The sequence below is a fragment of the Nothobranchius furzeri genome, chromosome 5 (assembly GCF_043380555.1).
Source record: "Nothobranchius furzeri strain GRZ-AD chromosome 5, NfurGRZ-RIMD1, whole genome shotgun sequence".
Taxonomy (NCBI): Eukaryota; Metazoa; Chordata; class Actinopteri; order Cyprinodontiformes; family Nothobranchiidae; genus Nothobranchius; species Nothobranchius furzeri.
In genome coordinates this window covers 60,088,816-60,108,110 of record NC_091745.1, presented here as the reverse complement: position 1 = coordinate 60,108,110, position 19,295 = coordinate 60,088,816, and the positions used below count along the sequence as shown (strand labels likewise).

The 19,295-nt window shown below is 43.5% G+C and overlaps 1 protein-coding gene across 2 annotated transcripts; it reads right to left on the bottom strand.

Moving 5' to 3' along the window:
• Positions 1 to 697: 697 nt before the first annotated feature.
• On the bottom strand, positions 698 to 15,759 carry thbs3a (thrombospondin 3a). Of its 2 annotated transcripts, XM_015949644.3 has the most exons (23): positions 15,480 to 15,759; positions 14,329 to 14,535; positions 11,947 to 12,200; positions 10,908 to 11,010; positions 10,783 to 10,809; positions 10,613 to 10,695; positions 10,389 to 10,440; positions 10,165 to 10,313; positions 9,959 to 10,096; positions 9,183 to 9,257; positions 8,595 to 8,747; positions 7,960 to 8,070; positions 7,777 to 7,884; positions 7,459 to 7,618; positions 4,825 to 4,943; positions 4,507 to 4,559; positions 4,168 to 4,349; positions 3,840 to 4,018; positions 3,657 to 3,705; positions 3,390 to 3,586; positions 2,979 to 3,151; positions 965 to 1,104; positions 699 to 865 (listed from the first exon to the last, which is right to left on the bottom strand). In XM_015949644.3, the coding sequence occupies exons 1-23, from the start codon at positions 15,559 to 15,561 to the stop codon at positions 804 to 806; spliced, it is 2,856 nt and encodes a 951-aa protein (XP_015805130.3). In that variant the 5' UTR covers positions 15,562 to 15,759; the 3' UTR covers positions 699 to 803. The 2 variants fall into 2 exon arrangements, with proteins under 2 accessions (XP_054596792.2, XP_015805130.3); XM_054740817.2 differs by having other exon boundaries at positions 698 to 865; positions 7,777 to 8,070.
• Between the last annotated feature and the right edge of the window lie 3,536 nt (positions 15,760 to 19,295).

Genomic DNA, 19,295 nt, shown 5'->3' with positions numbered 1-19,295 from the left:
TACAAAGGCAAGAACCATTGCTGGTTCAAATGGTTTTAAAGTGCTCGATTAACTCAAGTTTAGTCTGATAAGACAGCATAAACACATTTAACAAGAAAACAACAAAAAAAAATCGTTAAAACTGATCATTTTTGTTGTTTCTGTCTAAGTCAATGTTCTCCTCATTTTTGCTTTTATTAAAAAAACTACTCCTACATTTCTCTAGCACTTTTCTGACTTTTGTGACAACATTAAAATAAAGTTTTTGAGTTTTGAATCAAACACAAACATGTTTGTTTCCTGATTTCTCTGTAAAACGTTGAACTGAACGACAACCAGTTCAAACGTCGTACTGGCATCAAAAATCAAGAAAATGTAGTCCTTTACACACATGTACACACACACACACACACTCTCTCTCTCTCTCTCTCTCTCTCTCTCTCTCTCTCTCTCTCTCTCTCTCTCTCTCTCTCTCTCTCTCTCTCTCTCTCTCTCTCTCTCACACACACACACACACACACACACACATACTTGCACACACACACACTTGTACACAGTAAAAGTTTATAGAACCTTTGTAGTAGTTCAGGGACGTGTGTGCATGCACGCATGTTTTTGTGTGCGTGGGCAAGTGCAGATGTGTGTGTGTGTGTGTGTGTGTGTGTGTGTGTGTGTGTGTGTGTGTGTGTGTGTGTGTGTGTGTGTGTGTGTGTGTGTGTGTGTGTGTGTGTGTGTGTGTGTGTGTGTGTGCGTGCGTGCGTGTGTGTGTGTGTGTGTGTGTGTGTGTGTGTGTGTGTGTGTGTTGAAGAGTCCATCTGCAGCTCTCAGACCTGAATGTGCATCACCACTTGTTTACGATGAGACTTAAAGTCTTCAGGCACCGTGTCTGAAATAAAATCAGTTCAATCAAAAAATTTCAAACATACAGAAAAAGAATCAGAATTAAATCACCAAATGTGTGTGTGTGTTTGTGTATGTGTCGTACCGTTACACCTGTAGCCTAGGTTTGACCAGATGATGTTCTCCTGAGAGAAGCAGAAGACTCCGAGCCTTCCTCCTCTCATCGTGGTGTCGATGACAACGTCAGAGTCGGCCACCAGGTCCATCCCCTCAAACAGCTTCACCCTGATGAACAAAATCGATAAATTAACTAAACCAAAACTGAACAGCAAAAAACTCAGAGGCAGAAAACAAAACAATGCTGGAAGAGACTGGAAGCACATGGTGGGAGGAACCAGAACCGGTTCTACTGAATAAAACACGACCTACAGCTGAAAAACCAGTAAACAAATCTAAATTATTCTGTTCACAAGCTCATACTAATCAGAAACTCCTCCTGAAACATCAGGATTCTCAGACCTCCTACCGACTGACTGAATATGTTCTGCTTTTTGAACTCTGTTCCATCTAGAACCTTCAGAACCACCTTGTGGATGAGCAGCAGCTGATCCAAACGGTTCTGCTGCATTTAGGCTGCAGTAATTAACAGAAGCCAGCTCACAAGAGTCCTGATTCTGACTCGAGTTCCTAGTCCGCAACAGGTATTTGTGTCTGATCTGCATTTCAACGGCTGCCCAGGCCACTTGTTGCTGGGGCTTTGGTTGCCATGGAGACCAGAACAATGGAGACCCGGTGGGCCCCGGGACCACAAAAGAGTTCTGGAGAGGAAAGAATGCAGTCAAAAGAAAAGGAAGAATAACGGACCTCAGAGGACCAGAAGAGACATCTGCAGGCTGAGTGGGGACATCGAAGACCCGCAGAACTAGATCACTGGTACAGAACTACAGGGTCCTATAGGGTCCAACTTAGTCCTACAGGGTCCAATAGTCCTACAGGGTTCAGCAGAGTCCTAAAAAGTCCTACAGGGTCCAACAACGTCCTACAGGGTCCAACAGAGTTTAGCTGGGACCTGCAGACCCTTACAGAGTCTTACGTTCTATATACGTATTTATTTTACATAGAGCTGCAGAGGGAGTTCTGCTGATTGAATAGTTTTATTAAAACAGCATCAGATAGTTTACCTAACTGTGTTAAAAGGTCAAAAACAGCTGAGCTGTAATGACGTAAAGTATTAGCTGCTGTCATGTTTAACAGTGGATCTGGTTTTAGCAGGATCCTCCTGCAGGTCCAGGTTTGGTTCTGCACTCATCCAGTGATGTTGGTGCAGAACTCATTCATCCACAACCTTGAAGTGGAATACATAAACAAAGTTAACAGGATTCGTGTCATCTCCTAACCAGAGGGCAGGTGTGTGTGTGTGTGTGTGTGTGTGTGTGGGGGGGGGGGGGGGTCCAGGACGTATCAGTCTTTGTGGAACAATCAAACCAATTATGGCCATTAAAGTTAAGTTGGGGGCACACGGGCCTCCATTATGGGGTCGTTTGATGAATGTGCTGTAAATCCCAAGCTGGGCCAGTAGGGGGTGATAATCCATCCATCCGAAGCCTGACCAGAACCTCTCTGATCTTTTGGAAATCTAACAGCTTGTTTTTTATTCTGACATCTTCCAGCTGATGAATGAACCTCCCCAGCAAATGAGTGAAGAGAGAGGAGGACCGTTAACTAAAAGCCACTCACATGAAAAAAAAAAGATTTGTTTGTTTTTGTTCACACGTGACTATATTAATAAAGTTTAGATACTGTTTCCAGAATGAAATCACTAAAATTAAGTTGGTTTGGGATTAAAACCTCAGTTTAAAGACCTACAATACCCATAAAGCCTAGTGACTTTACTTCAGTTCCTTTGATAAAGAGGTAATTCTTTCAGTCACACAACAAAACCTGTAACAAACTTCCCAGAATTCCCAGCGGTTGAGGGTGCAGACATAGTTCTACTGAGGAACAACAATCATTCAGGTTAAAAACGTCACATTGAAGCTCGGTTCATCAGAGATCGTGAGGAGCAAACTGCAAGTGTGGACGGGATCCAACCTGAAGATCTTGTTTGCGTGCGACCCACCTGTTCTCTAGTTCTGGTCTGGTTCTGGTTCTGGTCGTACCTGATGTATCCCACCTGTGGCCGATGGCTGAGCTGCCAGCGATACGAGGTTTTGTCCTTCCAGCCAATATTTCGAGGGTCCTTCCAGAGCAGCTTCACCTCTCCAGGTGTGTCTCCAGTGTGCCACAGGGCGTTCCTCAGAAATTCGCCGGGCCCGGTTCTGGACTTCACCGCCTGCAGGACAAACAAACAAAAACGATGATGATTCAGCTTCAACACTTTACTTATTTCCTGTTCAACTCAGGAGGATACCGAACCCAGAGAATTAGAGTTCTGAAGGTCCAGGACATTTATCTACAATCCCACACTCTAATGCTGTTCCCACATGATGGACAGATTCATCTGATGGTGCTGCAGCTGCAACCCTAACAGGAAGTCAGACTGGAGAAGGATCAGAACCAGGAGAGAGAACCTTGAGCTGCAGGGCGGGCTGGGCCGTGGCTCTGAATGGGATGGACTGCCAGTATGCCTGCTCCGTCTGTTTCCACATCACCACGTAGAAGCTGGAGGAATCCTGGTAGCCGAAGATAAAGCCGGCGTAGTCGTCGTCCGTCACTGTGTTGACGTGGAACGTTCCCTCGAAATCCACGCCGTTAAACGCTGTGTAGCCTGCAGACACATGGAGTTGTATCAGAACCAGAGCTCTGGTGTTTAACACAGAATAAGGAAAATTACATACCAACGGCTAAACCGGGATCACTGTTCATTGTCTGGATGATCTCCATGCCCTGGAATGTGATCAGTAAAAAACAAAATCCTTCTATTAGTTAATGATTCTTCAGCGTGATGAGATATGAGAAATAACGCATCAGCATCTTTGAGTGGAAGTTGTGAAGGAATTAGAGAAAGCAGCAAGTTTCACCTGATTAAGCACCACCCAGTTGGGGTCGATCTGGGCGTCGCCCTCGGGGTCCAGGATTACCGTCTGATAGGCTCTGAAGTCCGTCAGCGTGACCTCAGCGCTCTCCGGACACACGTCGATCAGATCCATCACGGCGTCGTTATCGAAGTCGTTCTCACAAACGTCTCCGACACCGTTAGCTGAAGACAGAGACAGGTTGAGTCCAGCAGAGAATCACAGACTTCCTATTTGCTGATGATCTGGTTTAGCTGGTCTGGGATCAGATTTATGTTGCTTTAATCTGGAACCCTGGTTCACCTGTCGGGTTTAAGATAGCCTGAATGATTACCGTCTGAGTCCTTCTGGTTCGGGTTGATGATGAGTCTGCAGTTATCAAAGTCATCAAGGACGCCGTCATTGTCGTCATCGTGGTCGCAGTCGTCCCCGAGGCCATCGTTGTCTGAGTCTAGCTGCGAGCTGTTGGGGATGTCAGGACAGTTGTCTCTGGTGTCCTGGAGTCCGTCTCCGTCCCTGCAGAGGTTTAATGTGACTTTTTAACTCTGATGTAATTTGACAAAACTCCAAAACTTGATGACTGACTCTGATGCAGTTGTGGCATCTCCTTTCAGCAGGAGGCCCCAGTGTGTGTGTGTGTGTGTGTGTGTGTTTGAGTGAGTTTCAGACATACGTGTCCATGTTGGTGTCACAGACGTCTCCCACCAGGTCGTTGTCAACGTCCGTCTGAGAGAAACACAGGCGTGGTTAAAGAAGAAATCCTGCACTTCACATGGAGTTTTCTTTCCACTTTCACTAAAGCAACTCCCTTTGGCTAATTTTGTGTTTCACAGTCTGCTGAATCTGATTTTGTTCCAGTCGGTTTGAGCCTAGACCGGTTCTGATCGAGACTTGTTTTTCCTGTGGAGCTTAAAGACATGTTTTGTTGTGAGGTGAAGGTAAAGAAACAAACTGAACTGAATCCACGAGATGGATGATTCCCTGTTCGTACCTGCATGGGGTTACTGAGTTCAGGACAGCTGTCACAGGCGTCTCCGACTCCGTCTCGGTCTCGATCTGTCTGCATTGGGTTTGGTACCCTGGGACAGTTATCCAGAACATTGGGAATGCCTAAACACACACACACACACACACACACAAACACACACACACACACACACACGCACACACACACACACACACACACGCACACGCACACACACACACACACACACACACACACACACACACACACACACACACACACACACACACACACACACACACCACTGAACATTTTCTGCTTTAAATTTTAATGTTTTTAGCTTCTGAAAAAACCTTTTACAAAAATAAAGTTATATTTTTATTACAAAGCAAAAGCTACAGCAAAACAAAACTGAGTTTCACTTGTAACACAGGATAATTTATTGATGCGGCAGCTTCTGTATTAGAATAAAATAATACTTTAAAGTTTTAAAGCAACACTAAATAGTTTTTAAATATTAAGGTAAAACTGTAACAGTCATCTCAGTGAATGTTGAGTTAGAAATGTGACCAGTTTCATATGTGACACCACTCTGCTGCCCTCTACTGGCCAGATACTGCACTTAACAGTTTTGTGGAGAATGTAGGTGACCTATAGGGGGCCATCTTTACCTGCTGTATGGCTGTTAGCTATTTGCTGTGCTGGTAGCTAATAAACGGCTAGCAGTTAGCTTTTTCAGTTCGCCGACCGTCATTATAAAACACAAGAAGAAGAAAAAAGAAGTTTGGTGGTATCATGATGGAGCCTGGAAGTAAAAGTCAGAGACATATGTCTTTGGAGGTGAAACAAATATCTAAAACCTGAACATCAGCACAGCCTACACTATTTTGAGGAAGCTGAAGGAGGCGATGAAATCACGGGCTGATGATGGCCTGGCTTTGTTGCTACTGGACTTTTAAGTAATAATATTTTTTGCCCACCAGTGTGGATCTTTTTAATGTGTTGCTTATTTAATAAGACTTGTGTAACGTGAGGAAATATGGGTTTTCTATCACAAAGGTGGTGTTGGACTCAGCTGTGTCAAAGCTGGGTCGCTGAGAACTTTCACCCACAGATTAAGACCTGAACGCCAGCGAGTCTGGGAGGAAACCATAACATCAACCACCTGCAGTCTACCAGAAGATGTGTTTACATGAGTTGTACCCAGACCAAGTCAAAACATAAAGTTTAAACTTCTTTTTCTTGATTTTAATGTTAAAATAACCATTATCATTTTGCTCATTATAAATGTGTTTAATCAAATGAATGGTTCTTATGCTTTGGGGTAATTATAATGGATTAATGAATCCACACTTAAGTAGATAATGTTGAATGTTTGGTACTGACCTTCACACTCAAGCACACAAACATTCACACACACCTTCCCACAGTAAAATCCAGACACATTTGATGACGCACATGTTTTTGCTTTGAGAAGAGAGAGTTTTTGGTAAGTTTTCAGTCTTTTGATTCAGTTCGTGTTGGACAACGAGAGAGAACAGACCTGAAAACAAAAGGGGGGGCAGAGCCTGTTGGCTCGTTCTTCCCCCCTTTCACGCTGTTTCTGCCAAGCCAGGCAGAATAGCTGAATCGCGACTTCTAACGAAGACTCATTACCGAGTCTTTTGATTTTCTGAGTGAATTAACTTAAGAAAGCGCATCGATAAAACGCTCTACCATCCACGTGTACCGAGGGCAACTCTGGACCGGTTCCGTTCGACACCTATGTCTCCTGTCAGCCGCCGGTGTCATCTGGATGAACCACAACATCCTCCACGGCCCGGATCCGAAAGAGGGTCCACAAGAGTTCGGTGAGACAGAGCACGGTTTTAGCGTTTGATGCAGTTCTCTGATAAGACCTAAGTTTATCCAAACCATCACTTCACTCAGACACCTGTTCTTCCTGAAGCAAAATCAGACTCACACACGCATTCATGTCACAACATTCTCAATCTTCATAAATTCACCAGAAGGTCTATTTGAGCAAGAACAGCATATAAACTGTTAAAAGATTGTCCCACAAAGTTACTAATGTTGATTGTATTTCCTGTTTGTCAATTTCAAAATCATTAGTTTAATTTGAAGAATTAAAACTTTTAAACGTCAAACTGGTTTCCTCATTGAACTGAAACACAGACACTCAGATATTATCGGCAGTTTATGGATGAAAACAACCTTTGAGTCTTCTGAACAATATAAAATTTGGTTATTGATTTATTAAAATTAATATTCCGAATTAATACGTAGCATGGTTACTCTTTCATAAAAGAGCATAAATCCATAACGCTACACTTGGCTCATGTTAGTGTTAGCTCATTATTAGCACTAGCTACAGCAGGGTTGTTTATGACAATTGTAATTCCACTTTCAACTAGTAGGGACAAGAAGCAGGAAGCTGCTTAGTGTTACTTTAATGTGCTGACAACTAGTTTTCTGTAGTTTATCCTCTCTCACAGCAGGAGGCAACACAAAACACTGCGATTTCTGTGGTATTATGGCCTTCAGTATTCAGAGGTTGGGATTAGTCCCTCTGGAGAAGAATTCCTGATCTCTGTGTGAATTTCTTTCACATGAATGAAGGATGTAAATACATCTGCATTTTAAATCTCTGATGCCTCTCACCATCCCCGTCGATGTCCTGGTCGCAGGCGTCTCCCTGTCCATTGTTGTCCGTGTCCTTCTGATCGCTGTTGGGGACGGTGGGGCAGTTATCACACGAGTCTCCAAACGAGTCGCTGTCCGAGTTCTGCTGGTCTTTGTTAGGAGTCAGACGGCAGTTATCCTGAAAGAGACATCACATCATCACATGACATCTGGGACACCAGAGGACACTTCAGATGAAACTTTAATGAAAGAGAAAGAGGTTAAAAAAAAAACAACAAAAAAAAAACCAGCTGGAATGCTGAGTCAACATTCATCAGATTAGATTGGACTTCTAACCTCCACGTTTTTAATGCCGTCTCCATCTGCATCCTCATCACACTGGTCTCCGACCCCGTCATTATCAGCATCCTCCTGACCGGAGTTTGGAGTCACCACACAGTTGTCCTGATGGAAAACAAACACAACTGTGAGCACTCCACCAGGACGAGAGGACGGCGCTCCAGCTACAGCGTCTCTCACCTGTTTGCAGTGTTTGTCATTGTCCATGCAAGGCAGGGATCGATCCGGATAACCGTCGATGTCCGTGTCCACCCCACAGGTGTGTCCATTCCCGGCCCAGCCCACGTTGCACTGGAAACACACTCAAAGCATCATTACATCAGCTAAGCCCACCAAAGCCTCCATCTTAACAGGAAGTGGACATTTCTATACACTTTAACAGACACTAAGCGATATAATTGTGTGCTTATATTATAGAAGGGTTTGTGTTATTTATAACCTGTGTGATATTTCCAACAGTATAATAATAAACCTGGTTTGTGGGGCCTGATTCCCTGTTATGTTGACGTTTTGATATCATGTGGTTCTGTTTTAGCCATGTTGATCACCATGGTAACAGATGCTCCAGAGCAGCTGATGAGGTCAGAGTTTGGGTTTGACTCTATTAAAGCTTCAACAGTTTTTTTTCTCACACAGTTCCAGGTAGAAAAATCTGACTGAAGCAACGTTTCTGTGTTGAATAAATGTCAGAAGGTCAAGTAGTGTTCAGTCTGGAATCTTCACTGAGACGATTATCAGACTTTTTGTTTCATTTAAACAGAGACAAACTTTCATTTCCTTATTGAGTATAATAAAAAAGAAAAGGAGACACTCACCCTGCAGGCCACCTCTCCGTTTCTCTCCATGGTGCAGTGGGCGTTACTGTCACAGGGGTTAAAGGTCAACGCAGCACACGACTTTCTGGGGAAGCAGCCTGATGTTTGGTTGCCAAGGAAACCAGGTTTACAGCCTCCACACTTATAAGAACCCTGAGACAGAAAATATCAAAGCTGCTATAGCTTCATGTCCACCAGGGGCAGCTGCTCCACCACCACCACTGATTCCAGGTCAGATCCCAGTTATGTCAGAATAAAATGAACCCATACTGGTTCTGCTCTGTCACTCTGACTCTGACTCATCCCTTCAGTTAAGAGCCTTTCCCACCTTAAAGATTCAGAAGGAAATAAATATTTCTAAAAATGTTCTTGAACCACTTAGAAGGATTACAGGAAAGTCTGGCAGCAGAGATGGAGAATAGAAGACGTCAGTCACGGCAGGTGTTTTTCACTTAATCCTACATTAGAAGTGCCATCTAATGGATTTTCATGAAAACAAATGAGAACCACACATTTCTGTTTTGCTCTAACAGCCCAGATGTTTCCTACAGAACGTTTGGGAGTTAAGGAGCGATGCCAAAGACTCACCACGGTGTTGATGCACACTGAGTTTGCTACGCAGGCATCAGGGAGATCGAGGCACTCGTCGATATCCACACACTCCTGCAACAAACACACACACACACACACACACACACACACACACACACACACACACACACACACACACACACACACACACACACACACACACACACAATTTAAAATATCAACTCAGTTCAGTTTATTTCTGAACACAAGTCCTCTCACAGCTCCGAACTGTGCAGCAGATCTAGATCACATGAGAGAACGCCATAGTCGTACATGCTCGTTCCTGGGTCAGTTTTCACTTCCTGTGCATTCTGTTTACGTGTCGAGCGATACGCCTCCATTCCTCGCCGTTCTCACCGGGTTCTTTTGAAAATGGCTGAGACTCGCAAAAAAAAAAGTGTCTTTGAAGTCTATGATAACAAGAGAAAAGCCTCCGCAGAGAGAAATAAGACCAGAGTTTATATATATATATATATATATATATATATATATATATATATATATATATATATATATACACATATATATGTGTGTGTGTCTGTGTGTATAGATAGAGAGAGAGAGAGAGAGAGAGAGAGAGAGAGAGAGAGAGAGACCGTCAGCGAGAAGAAAATAGTCTCAGACAAAAATGGGTCGGTTGAAACTTGAACCACTACAGACGAAGACCTGATCCCATGCAAAGATCAGTAAAAACATAAATCTGAACTAAAGCTAAGCTCTGACCCTGTTTTTGTTCTCCAGACATCAGACCAGAGCGACCTGGAGAGTCTGACCTGTCTGTTGGTCTTGGCAAAGTTCAGTCCAGTCCCAGACAGCGGCACCCCCCACAGGCCTGGAGGACATGGCTTACAGCTGAAGCCCCCCTCAGTGTTCATGCAGGCTTCAGGTAAATAACAGGGCTGGAGGTCACACTGGGGAGGAGACAGAGGTCACATGACCATCGTGTGTATTCACGTGTGTGAGAGGTGTGTGTTGTCACCTCGTTGATGTCCATGCAATGTGTCCCATTCCCGGTGGTTCCAGGTGGACATGGACCACAGGTGTATCCAGGGTACTGTAGACTGTCCATGCAGGACACACCTTTGTAGCAGGGGTTAGGGGAGCAGCGGGACCGGGGCTCGTGGAAACCTGAAGACACAGAGGTCAGCTTCAATCAGGTCCTCAGATATGACCCAACAGGTGAAGACAGTTCTGCTGACTCACCACAAACCTGACACTCCAGGATGGTGTTCCTTATCAGAGACATCTCCTTCACCTGAAGACACCCACACAGAGACAGTGATCAGCTGACATCAGTCCACTGAGCCCTATGTCTCACCTGTTCTCTGATGTCCTGTCTAGCATGTCCTGTTGTCTCCCCTGTTCTCTGATGTCCTGTCGTCTCACCTTTTCTCTGATGTCCTCTATAACATGTCCTCTTGTCTCACCTGTTCTCTGATGTCCTGCCGCAGCTCTCCCAGGATCTGGTTGAAGATGATTAACTGACCAATCAGAGCCTTAGTGTGTTCACCTGACAACAGATCAAACAAGCATGACGTCCAGTCAGACATCAGAAAGCAGGACAGCTGAGATCACTAGACCTTCAAGGAAATCTCACCCAAGATGGAGTGGACCTCAGCGTTCACTAAAACAAACAAACAAACAAACATGTTGATGTTGTTTACGTCACTCAGGACTGATCTGATTCTAACGGGTCAGCGGGGACGGTCCAGGTGAACTCACCTGAGCTGTAGGATGATGCATCTCCTTGGAAGGGACAGTCAGTCAGAGCTCCTGCTTTAGCGACACTGCCCCCTAGAGCCAGGCGGAGGGACTCCACTGCCCCCTGGGGGGACGACATGAATAGAAAGAGACAGATGGGTCCAAATGAACACCAGAACATCTTTCAGTCAGAGACACTTGGATTCCTATAAATTATCCTCTGATATCCCTTAATTCATAATCAGAGCCTAGGAGCTGTTTCAAGGACTTCCTGAAATCAAAGGATTTAATGGCATCAGAGGATTTTCAAAATAAGAGGTTTGTTCCTGACATAGAACTTCCCTTAGCGGTGATGGTGACTCTGTCGCTGTCTCAAGGATAAAATCTGAAGAGGAAGTCAATCGTTTCGTTTTTTATCAAACAATTAAATTAGCCTATAGTTTAAGTAAAAACATTAAGATTTATAACAAATAAACTTCATTAAGTGTCAGCTGTCAGAAACAACTAAATCATTTATAAAGAGATTAGCTCACTTGTTCTTTTATTTGTCGTAAATCAGTTTCACTTTGAAACTTTTTGAAAGTTTAATTCACAAGGACATAATTTTCAGGTATGAGTTTAAACATGAAGATTCAGAGATGCTGATGGAGAAAATGTGTCTCTTTATCTGTTAGAATTGCTGACGTATCAAAATGCTTTAGAGTATTTCCACAGAGTCAGTGGGAAGTTTGATGTTCCAGTCTTTTCTGTAATTGGTGCGTCTGACGTAAATCCCAAGATAGATGAGATTTAGTTTTCAGTGATTTTAAGATCAGCTTTCACCACTCTGAGGCTTCAACCAAATCCAAAGAACATTAGTCATGTTCCCAACCTCTTCAGAATGATTGAAATGACCTTCTGGTCTTTATTCTACTGCTAGCTCCTCTTGTTTTAAATCAAGTCCAAATCCTTTAGAATGAAAACAAATCTGTTTCCTGTTTCACACCTGGAACATATTAAAACTGACTTGTTTTAATAGAGCCTAACTGGAAGTTTCAGATGCAGATTTTTTCTCTCTGACCTGGAGTCGAGCGTAGGACTTCTGCCCATGTCTGATCTCCACCATCTCTGCCTCTCTGGGCAAAGGAACCAATGGCGGCAAGCCCTGACTGGAGTCGGCCAATCGGCAGTCAACGTAGAGCTCCACCTGCATGTTGTTGCGCTGAAGTCCGCCAAGTCTAACAATGATGGAGTGAGTCCGGCCATCAGCCAGGTTGGAGTTCTGCAGGTTCACTGTGTGCACCTTCCCGTCAGCTTTAACATACCGGACCAGAACTGAGGAGGAGGAGGAACAGTTTGGGCATCTATTAAACTCTTAATACATTTTCAGAATATTGCACCAAATCTTGTATTAGAGGTATAAAAGGTACAAAAATAATGTACTCGAGTAAAAGTAGTTACTGAGATTTTACTCAAGTCAAAATAAGGTTTTCTCTCTGATCCAAAGGACAAGATGGAGGATTTTTCTCCAGCTATAGATTCTAAAATTAAGACAGTTTTGAAGGGTTCCTGTATTTTCACCACAACTCATTTCAAGAAAAAATGTAATCAGAAAAAGTTTGTCTAAGTATATCTATCTATCTATCTATCTATCTATCTATCTATCTATCTATCTATCTATCTATCTATCTATCTATCTATCTATCTATCTATCTATCTATCTATCTATCTATATATATATATATATATATATATATATATATATATATAATATATATATAATTATTTGAAATAAACTATCAGCAGGTCAGAGCTGTGCAAGAATCAGAAATCCTTGTTGGCCCTGATATAATTGGTGGGTTGCTGGTTTGAATCACCCTGCTACCATCATTTTATTTTTTTTTTTTGGTAAAACACTTCAACCTCCTTGCCTGCTGGTGGTCACAGGGAGCTGTGACACCAGAAGAGGCACGCTGAGCGGGTAAAGCTAATGCAAGGAAAGCTCCTACACGTGACTGAAGGAACTCTTTCATGGAGATTCTAGATTACTTGCCTCTGATTTTAGTTTAAATGTTTACATTTACAGTTGTTTTAGTCATTAACAAATTAAATCTAAACTGTAACAAAGTAGCTACAATAATTGAAAAACAAGAAAACAAAAGAAGAAGTAACAATCTTTTATATAGCGCCTCTCAAGATCAAGAGGCACTTCACAAGAACAAAAAAACAACAGCAAAGATCTAGAAAAATTACTTTAACCCTCCCACTGTCCTCATGGGTGACTCTGCCAGGAAAGTTGACCATTGAGCGGGGTTGATGGTTTACCCTTGAGGTCCACATAAGTATAATAAAGTACTAAATTACAGCAATGGAGTACAAGTAATTCATTACTTTATTTTACTGGTGTTAATTATGCAGTTTATGTTTATTTGTTTGGCAGACGCTTTAATCCAAAGCGACGTACAATTTTTAACCTATAGGGCATGTTGTGATCAGTGGGAAAACCGAAGTACCTGCAACCTTCTTGCTGTAAGGCAACACTGCTAACAACTGCACCACCATGCAGCCCAAAGCTAGCATCGGTGTCCCGCGTGACAGGTGGCGGTACTCTCAACTATACTAACGAGGACTAAGGAGGACGTGATGGACTGATGTCGCTCTGTTGTGCTTTTGCTCCACATCAGCAGCTGCAGGACAAGAAGAGCTTTGTAAAGGAGAAAGTCGAACAAACATGAAAAAAAAGGTCCCAAACAGTTTAAAGAACTGGACCGCTGGAGATGAAGAACCCTAACCAACAAAACGCAGAGAAGAAAAAAAATACATTATCAGTTTGAAAGCATAGAAAACATCAAGAGAACCGTGGAGAAGAACCCATAGAACATCAGGAGAAACATATAAAGAATAAGGAGTAGAATGGAAGGTTTCACTCTGAGTTGGTCTCTCTGGGTCAAAGGTCACTCTGGTCACAGTTTGTAAGCGGTGGGGCCTGATGATTGTGGTGGTTCTGATCCTGTTGGGACAGCTGCAGACTAAACTCAGCCATCATGAAGAACGTCTCAGAACAACAGAAGTGAGTCAGAACCAGATCCCTGAATGAGGCCTTAAGGTCCAGCAGAGACATGTTAATATGTTCAGACTGAACCATGACCCAAACACTCCCTCCTCATCCCGACCCGATCACAACCTTCCACCTTTTACTGTTTGGGTTTTAAATGGCCGTGAAACAGATGAGAACATTTGACGTTCCAGAACCTTTAGGAACTAGTCGTCTCTTTTTCCTACGGAGTTTCCATGAAACGCTCTGCTGATTCCTCTGAGTTAAACCCACTTTGTGTTTTTATGGAAACACTCCACCAGCAATTCCTCCTGACACATTCAGGATCTGTGGAAACTTGCAGCTCTCCAGCTGAGTCTGAAGTTACGAGGACGTGAAAGAAGTTTGGACCAGAACCTTTCCACCAACCTTTGTTGATCTTCCCCATGACGGCAACCTCCAGGTACTTCCTGTTGTCCTGCTTGCTGTAGAGGCCGAACAGAACCCCGCCCAGCTTCGCCGGCAGCCGGAACGTGGACACCACGTAGACATCACTGAGAGCGCTCAGACCACCAGCCAGCTTCTCCACCGCTGTGACGGTCTGCTTGGAGTCCTGAAGACCCAACATGTCGATCACTGGGAGGAGTACAGAAGTTTAAATGTCTCTGAGACGTTTGACTCAACCAAAAAATTATAATCTATTAGAAGACCTGCTGGACTCTAACACCAGGACTCATCTGCTGCTCCTCCTTCCTGCTGCTTTCTGACTTCTTGATCAGAATCTGAGCTTCACTGAAGCTGACACGTTTATTACAGCAGAACCTGAAGGCAGCAGAACTTGGACCCATCTGTCCTGCAGGGAACCACAAACCGTTTAAGCAGTGTTGGATTGTGGAAAATCCTCCTGTAGATCTGAAGGTTTTACTGGTCCAGGAGAACCCTCCAGTGGTGTGCGGCAGAACATCTGGAACCAAACAGCTGCAGACTTCATGGAGTCCCCCTCCCTCTCTATAGGAAACTCGTATTCTGAGACATTTCCTGAAACATTAGCCTGGAGTGGCAGACTGGGATCATGGCCTCGGGTTTCTGAGGCAGAACTTGGACCTGTTTCAGACGCAGACGGCTGATTGAAGTGAAGGTCTCAGATGTAAAACACGCCATTTGTCTCTAATCAGAACCAGTTCTGCTGCTTCTGGACAGATTTTCTGCATCGAAATGTAGAAACGGTTCTGACAGCACAATTCTGGGAGGTCAGAAATCAATTCTAACTTCTGATATGGAGATCCGGATCACAGTACAACTCAACTCCACCTCCCAGTACCAGTCTGGTTCGGTTCAGAAACCTGAGTGTCAAAGGTCAGAATTGTATTACTTTTATTTGATTAAATACTGTCAGATGGAGGTTAATTGGAGTAATCTGATTCTGATCTGGATTCCAGTTTTTTTTTTCTTTCAGACTTGAAAGTTCTGGACCTCTGGTCCGTCTGGACACGGTTCGGTTCTGTTTAAGAGAAAGACTGAGTCTGGTGGAAGTTTCATCACCTGTTGGATTAAATAAAACTCTGCCTCGGTTCTGTTACCTTGAACATCCGGTCCATCCAGGACTCCCGCCGTCAGCTGGAAACCGATGACTGACAGCAAAACCGGGAAACTCCAACCCATAATGGACCGGGAAGAATAATTCGAACCACCAGGTCAGGTTTAATAACGGGAAAGTCCAAAGCTGTTAGCCCGATCAGCGGTTCGGAGAAGGAGAGAGTGTCGGTACCGGGGGAACCGATTGGGTCCAGACCGATAAAACAGCTGCGGAGCAGTGCCGAGAAGCGCTGCAGTTCAACCGAATACCGACCAGCCAGATGAGGAACTAACGGTCCGGACAGCTCACGAGCTCAGCTGTGTCTGCTGCTGGCGCGCGCCGCGAGGCTCGTGCGCGAGCCCGGTGAGCTAATGAAGGCGCGCTTCAGAAAGTGATTAGAGACAAAAACAGATTTAATTTAGACTATTGTCACTTTAAAGTTCAAATTAATGTAATTTAGAGGAATTTAATTAGAAACTACATTAATTAGATTTAGTTCAAAATCAGAAAGTCTGAGAAAAAACCAGGGGCGCCTCCAGAAAATTTTGATAGGGGGTGACCAGATGGGGCCAAAGAAATTTTTGGGGTGGCACACCAAATTGGCCCTTGTGGTAACTCTGGTTGAATTTAGTATGGCGATTTGCTGCATTGCACCTTTATTTGTTTTAATTAAAATAACTGTAGGTATCCAAAACATTTAACTGAAATTTTACAAACACAAACATTTTAGAAAAATACATTTCAGTTATTTAAAATGTTATCCCAAATATTGTAAAACATATTTTTTTTGTTAATTCACCTGTTGCTGTGTTAAAAAAAACTATGGAGATAAAAACTTATTTAAAATGGTGAGCAGCAGAAACATGATTCTTTTTTTATCCTGGTTATTTCTTAATGCATTAATTGTAATATTTTATTTTGTTTTACAATTATGTCTTGAATAAACAAAATCAATCTATGGTTAGACTGAACATTAATATGATTTGTTAACACTGGTTTTCCTCGGGGGGGGGGGGGGGGCGCAATTTTCTAGGGGTGGCCATGGCCACCCCTGGCCAAACCTTGTGGGCGACCTTGGAAAAAACACGAAGTCAAACTATTCTCCGGCGGAGCATCAGGAAAATATTCAGGGAATCTGATGGCTTCAGTCTGTAAGGAAGAACACAGAAACATAAAGATCAGACAAGCTGAAACAACCAAAGCAAGTCCAGATGTGTCCAGATGTTGTGTGACAGGAAACTGCTGGCGACCTGTGGAGCGCCGATTCTAAATCAACGAGTTCACATGTTAACAGCTTCATCACGTGTTGCTACTCGTAATAACAAGAAGGACTGGGAAATCCCATATCACATTTTCCCATTGATTTTGGAAATAATGTTCTGTAATTTCAAACATCAAAGAAAATAGCTAATCAAGGTATTTCAATGGTACATTTACAACGGCATATGCCCTCACAGGCTAATAAACAGAGAAAGCGGATAAAAACATGCAATAACTTACATCACATATTAAAAAAGAAGGAGTAAAAAAATAGATTAAAAAGGTAAATTTGCAAATCAAGTGTTAATAAAAATCTGTCAAGTTATGTCTTCAGCAGTGTTTTAAAAGTAGCTAAAGATTGAGCAGAGCTGATATTAAAGGTATTTCAGTTTTGGAGCAGACATGAAGGATGCTGGAGCAAGCTGTGGGATGCAGCGGAGCAGAGCAGAACACAGAAAAGCACGGTGTAAATAAAAGTGTGTAAATTAGACAAAGAAATCTACTGAGTGGTGTGTGTGGGATCCCGGGAGAGGATGTGATTGCCACAGGTGTCCCATAAGGTTCTCAGTCGTAGACCAGGTGTAGGCAGTCCAATGGGCAGTGAGAGGGTGAGGCACAGAAACAGGTTCAAACTGTTCAAGAACAACTGAGCGCTGGAAAGGAACACTAGGGTCAGAACAGAAGCAGTGGAAAGAAGATAATGGCCAATACATTGTCAGTGAAGAAATCTAAAAACTGACACACACACACACACACACACATTGTGAAGTTTCACTGTATCACAAGGATTAATTAGTTAATGACAATAAATTTAAAATAAATAGACTCAACTCAAAACATTTTGGCTTGTTTTTTTTACAACTTCCATTTATTAAAGCTAATTGTGGGTGAAAAAAAAACACAGATTATTTTACAATCAATGCTCAATACAGTCAAGATGGTGCCCGGAACAAAGGGTTGAACTCCTGATCCAGTTCTAAACTCCAGTCTAGAACCCAAAACTAGTTCTGATGTGACACAATCATTAAAATAAGACAGGCCCTTCTTAATTATCCTCTCAAATGCATTTGACACAATCATCTCTGGTGACCTGTTGTCCATCCTCTCTAGCACAGACATGGACAGGGACCACACACTCCTGGTTTGAATCCTACTTTACACGTCAAGCATTCAGCAGATCCTGGTTTGGTCATACTTCTGCTGCACACCACCCTCACCACTGGGGTTCCCCAAGGCTCAGCATTGGGACCTCCTCTCTTTGCCACAGATGCCACCGGACTGGGACACCATGGCTTCTCCAGCCCAGTTAATGAGACCCACCTCTACCTGTCATTCCCACCTGATGACTACACAGGACCAGCGCAGATCCCAGACTGTCTCTGATATGGAGGTGGATGGAGTCTAGTCATCTCCAACCCTTACTAATGTCTTCTTTACCGGTGTCCCAGCCTCTGTTGTAAAACCTACAGAGATGGTTCAGATTATTTTAAGACTCCAGCAGAAGCACAGAACATGATGGTTGTGTCTATAAACCAAAAACAGATACTTCAAACCTGGACCAGAGTCTTAGGGAAGCTTCATCCTTCATCTGGTGAAGACCTGCTAGCTGGATCTTCACAGAAATGAACCAACAGCATGATCTGAAGAGTTTAGTGACCTCTTTGAGATCCTGATTTATAAATGAATCCAGGATTTCTGGCCTCCAAACAGAACTCTGGTCAGAACATTCAGCAGATGATTCTGTGGCTCAGAAGAACCAGTCCTGCAGTCAGTTAGCCGTTTGTGACGCATGATCGGGCGTCGTCTGAGTGTTTCAGAATGAAATCACCAGAAGAGACATGAGCCCAGTGTTTCTCTGAAGGCCTCCTCCTCCTGTTTGTTTGGTATGGGGCGTCGCCATGGAAACCTGTACACCAGCAGGTGAGGAGGAGGAGGAAAGTCCTTTTTCTTTCTCCAACCAACAGAGAGAAAAAGATCAGAATCACCTAGGAACTCTTTCTGCTTCCTCTGATCCAGTTGCAGAGGAGTACTGGTGGTTTTGGTTCTGAGTGAGTTCAGGTTTAGGTCCAGAGGAAAGAGCAGAATGAATTCAGCTCCATAAACTGTTTCCAGATCAGCTCATTAAGCAGTACAAGACACTGGCGTGAACAGGAGCCAGGCCAGGATTCCTGTGTGGTGCCGTCATGTGCAGCTGGACGTCCCGCGGGGTCCAGCTCAGGTCAGGACGGGTGGAGACTCGAGGTGGGTAGGTAGATGAGCGAACAGAGGTCAAAAGCTGCATTTGCATGTTCTCTCATTTAGAAAAAATAACTAAATAAATCTGATCTAATTCTGTACTCATCCGCCCATCTTCTCTTTGAAAGCTTAAAATGTGAGCTAGAATCTGAATCCTTTAGCTTTATTTTATGTTCGTGTCCTGTAAAAGTCTGTCGTGTCTGAAGGCCACATTCAGGTCCCACAGGTCTGGTTGCGGATGCTTTTTCTGTTAAAGCTGAGGATTGTTTTCTATCTTCTAACGAAGGTCTGCCAAACTCATTCCAGCAGGTTCTTCTGATACGAG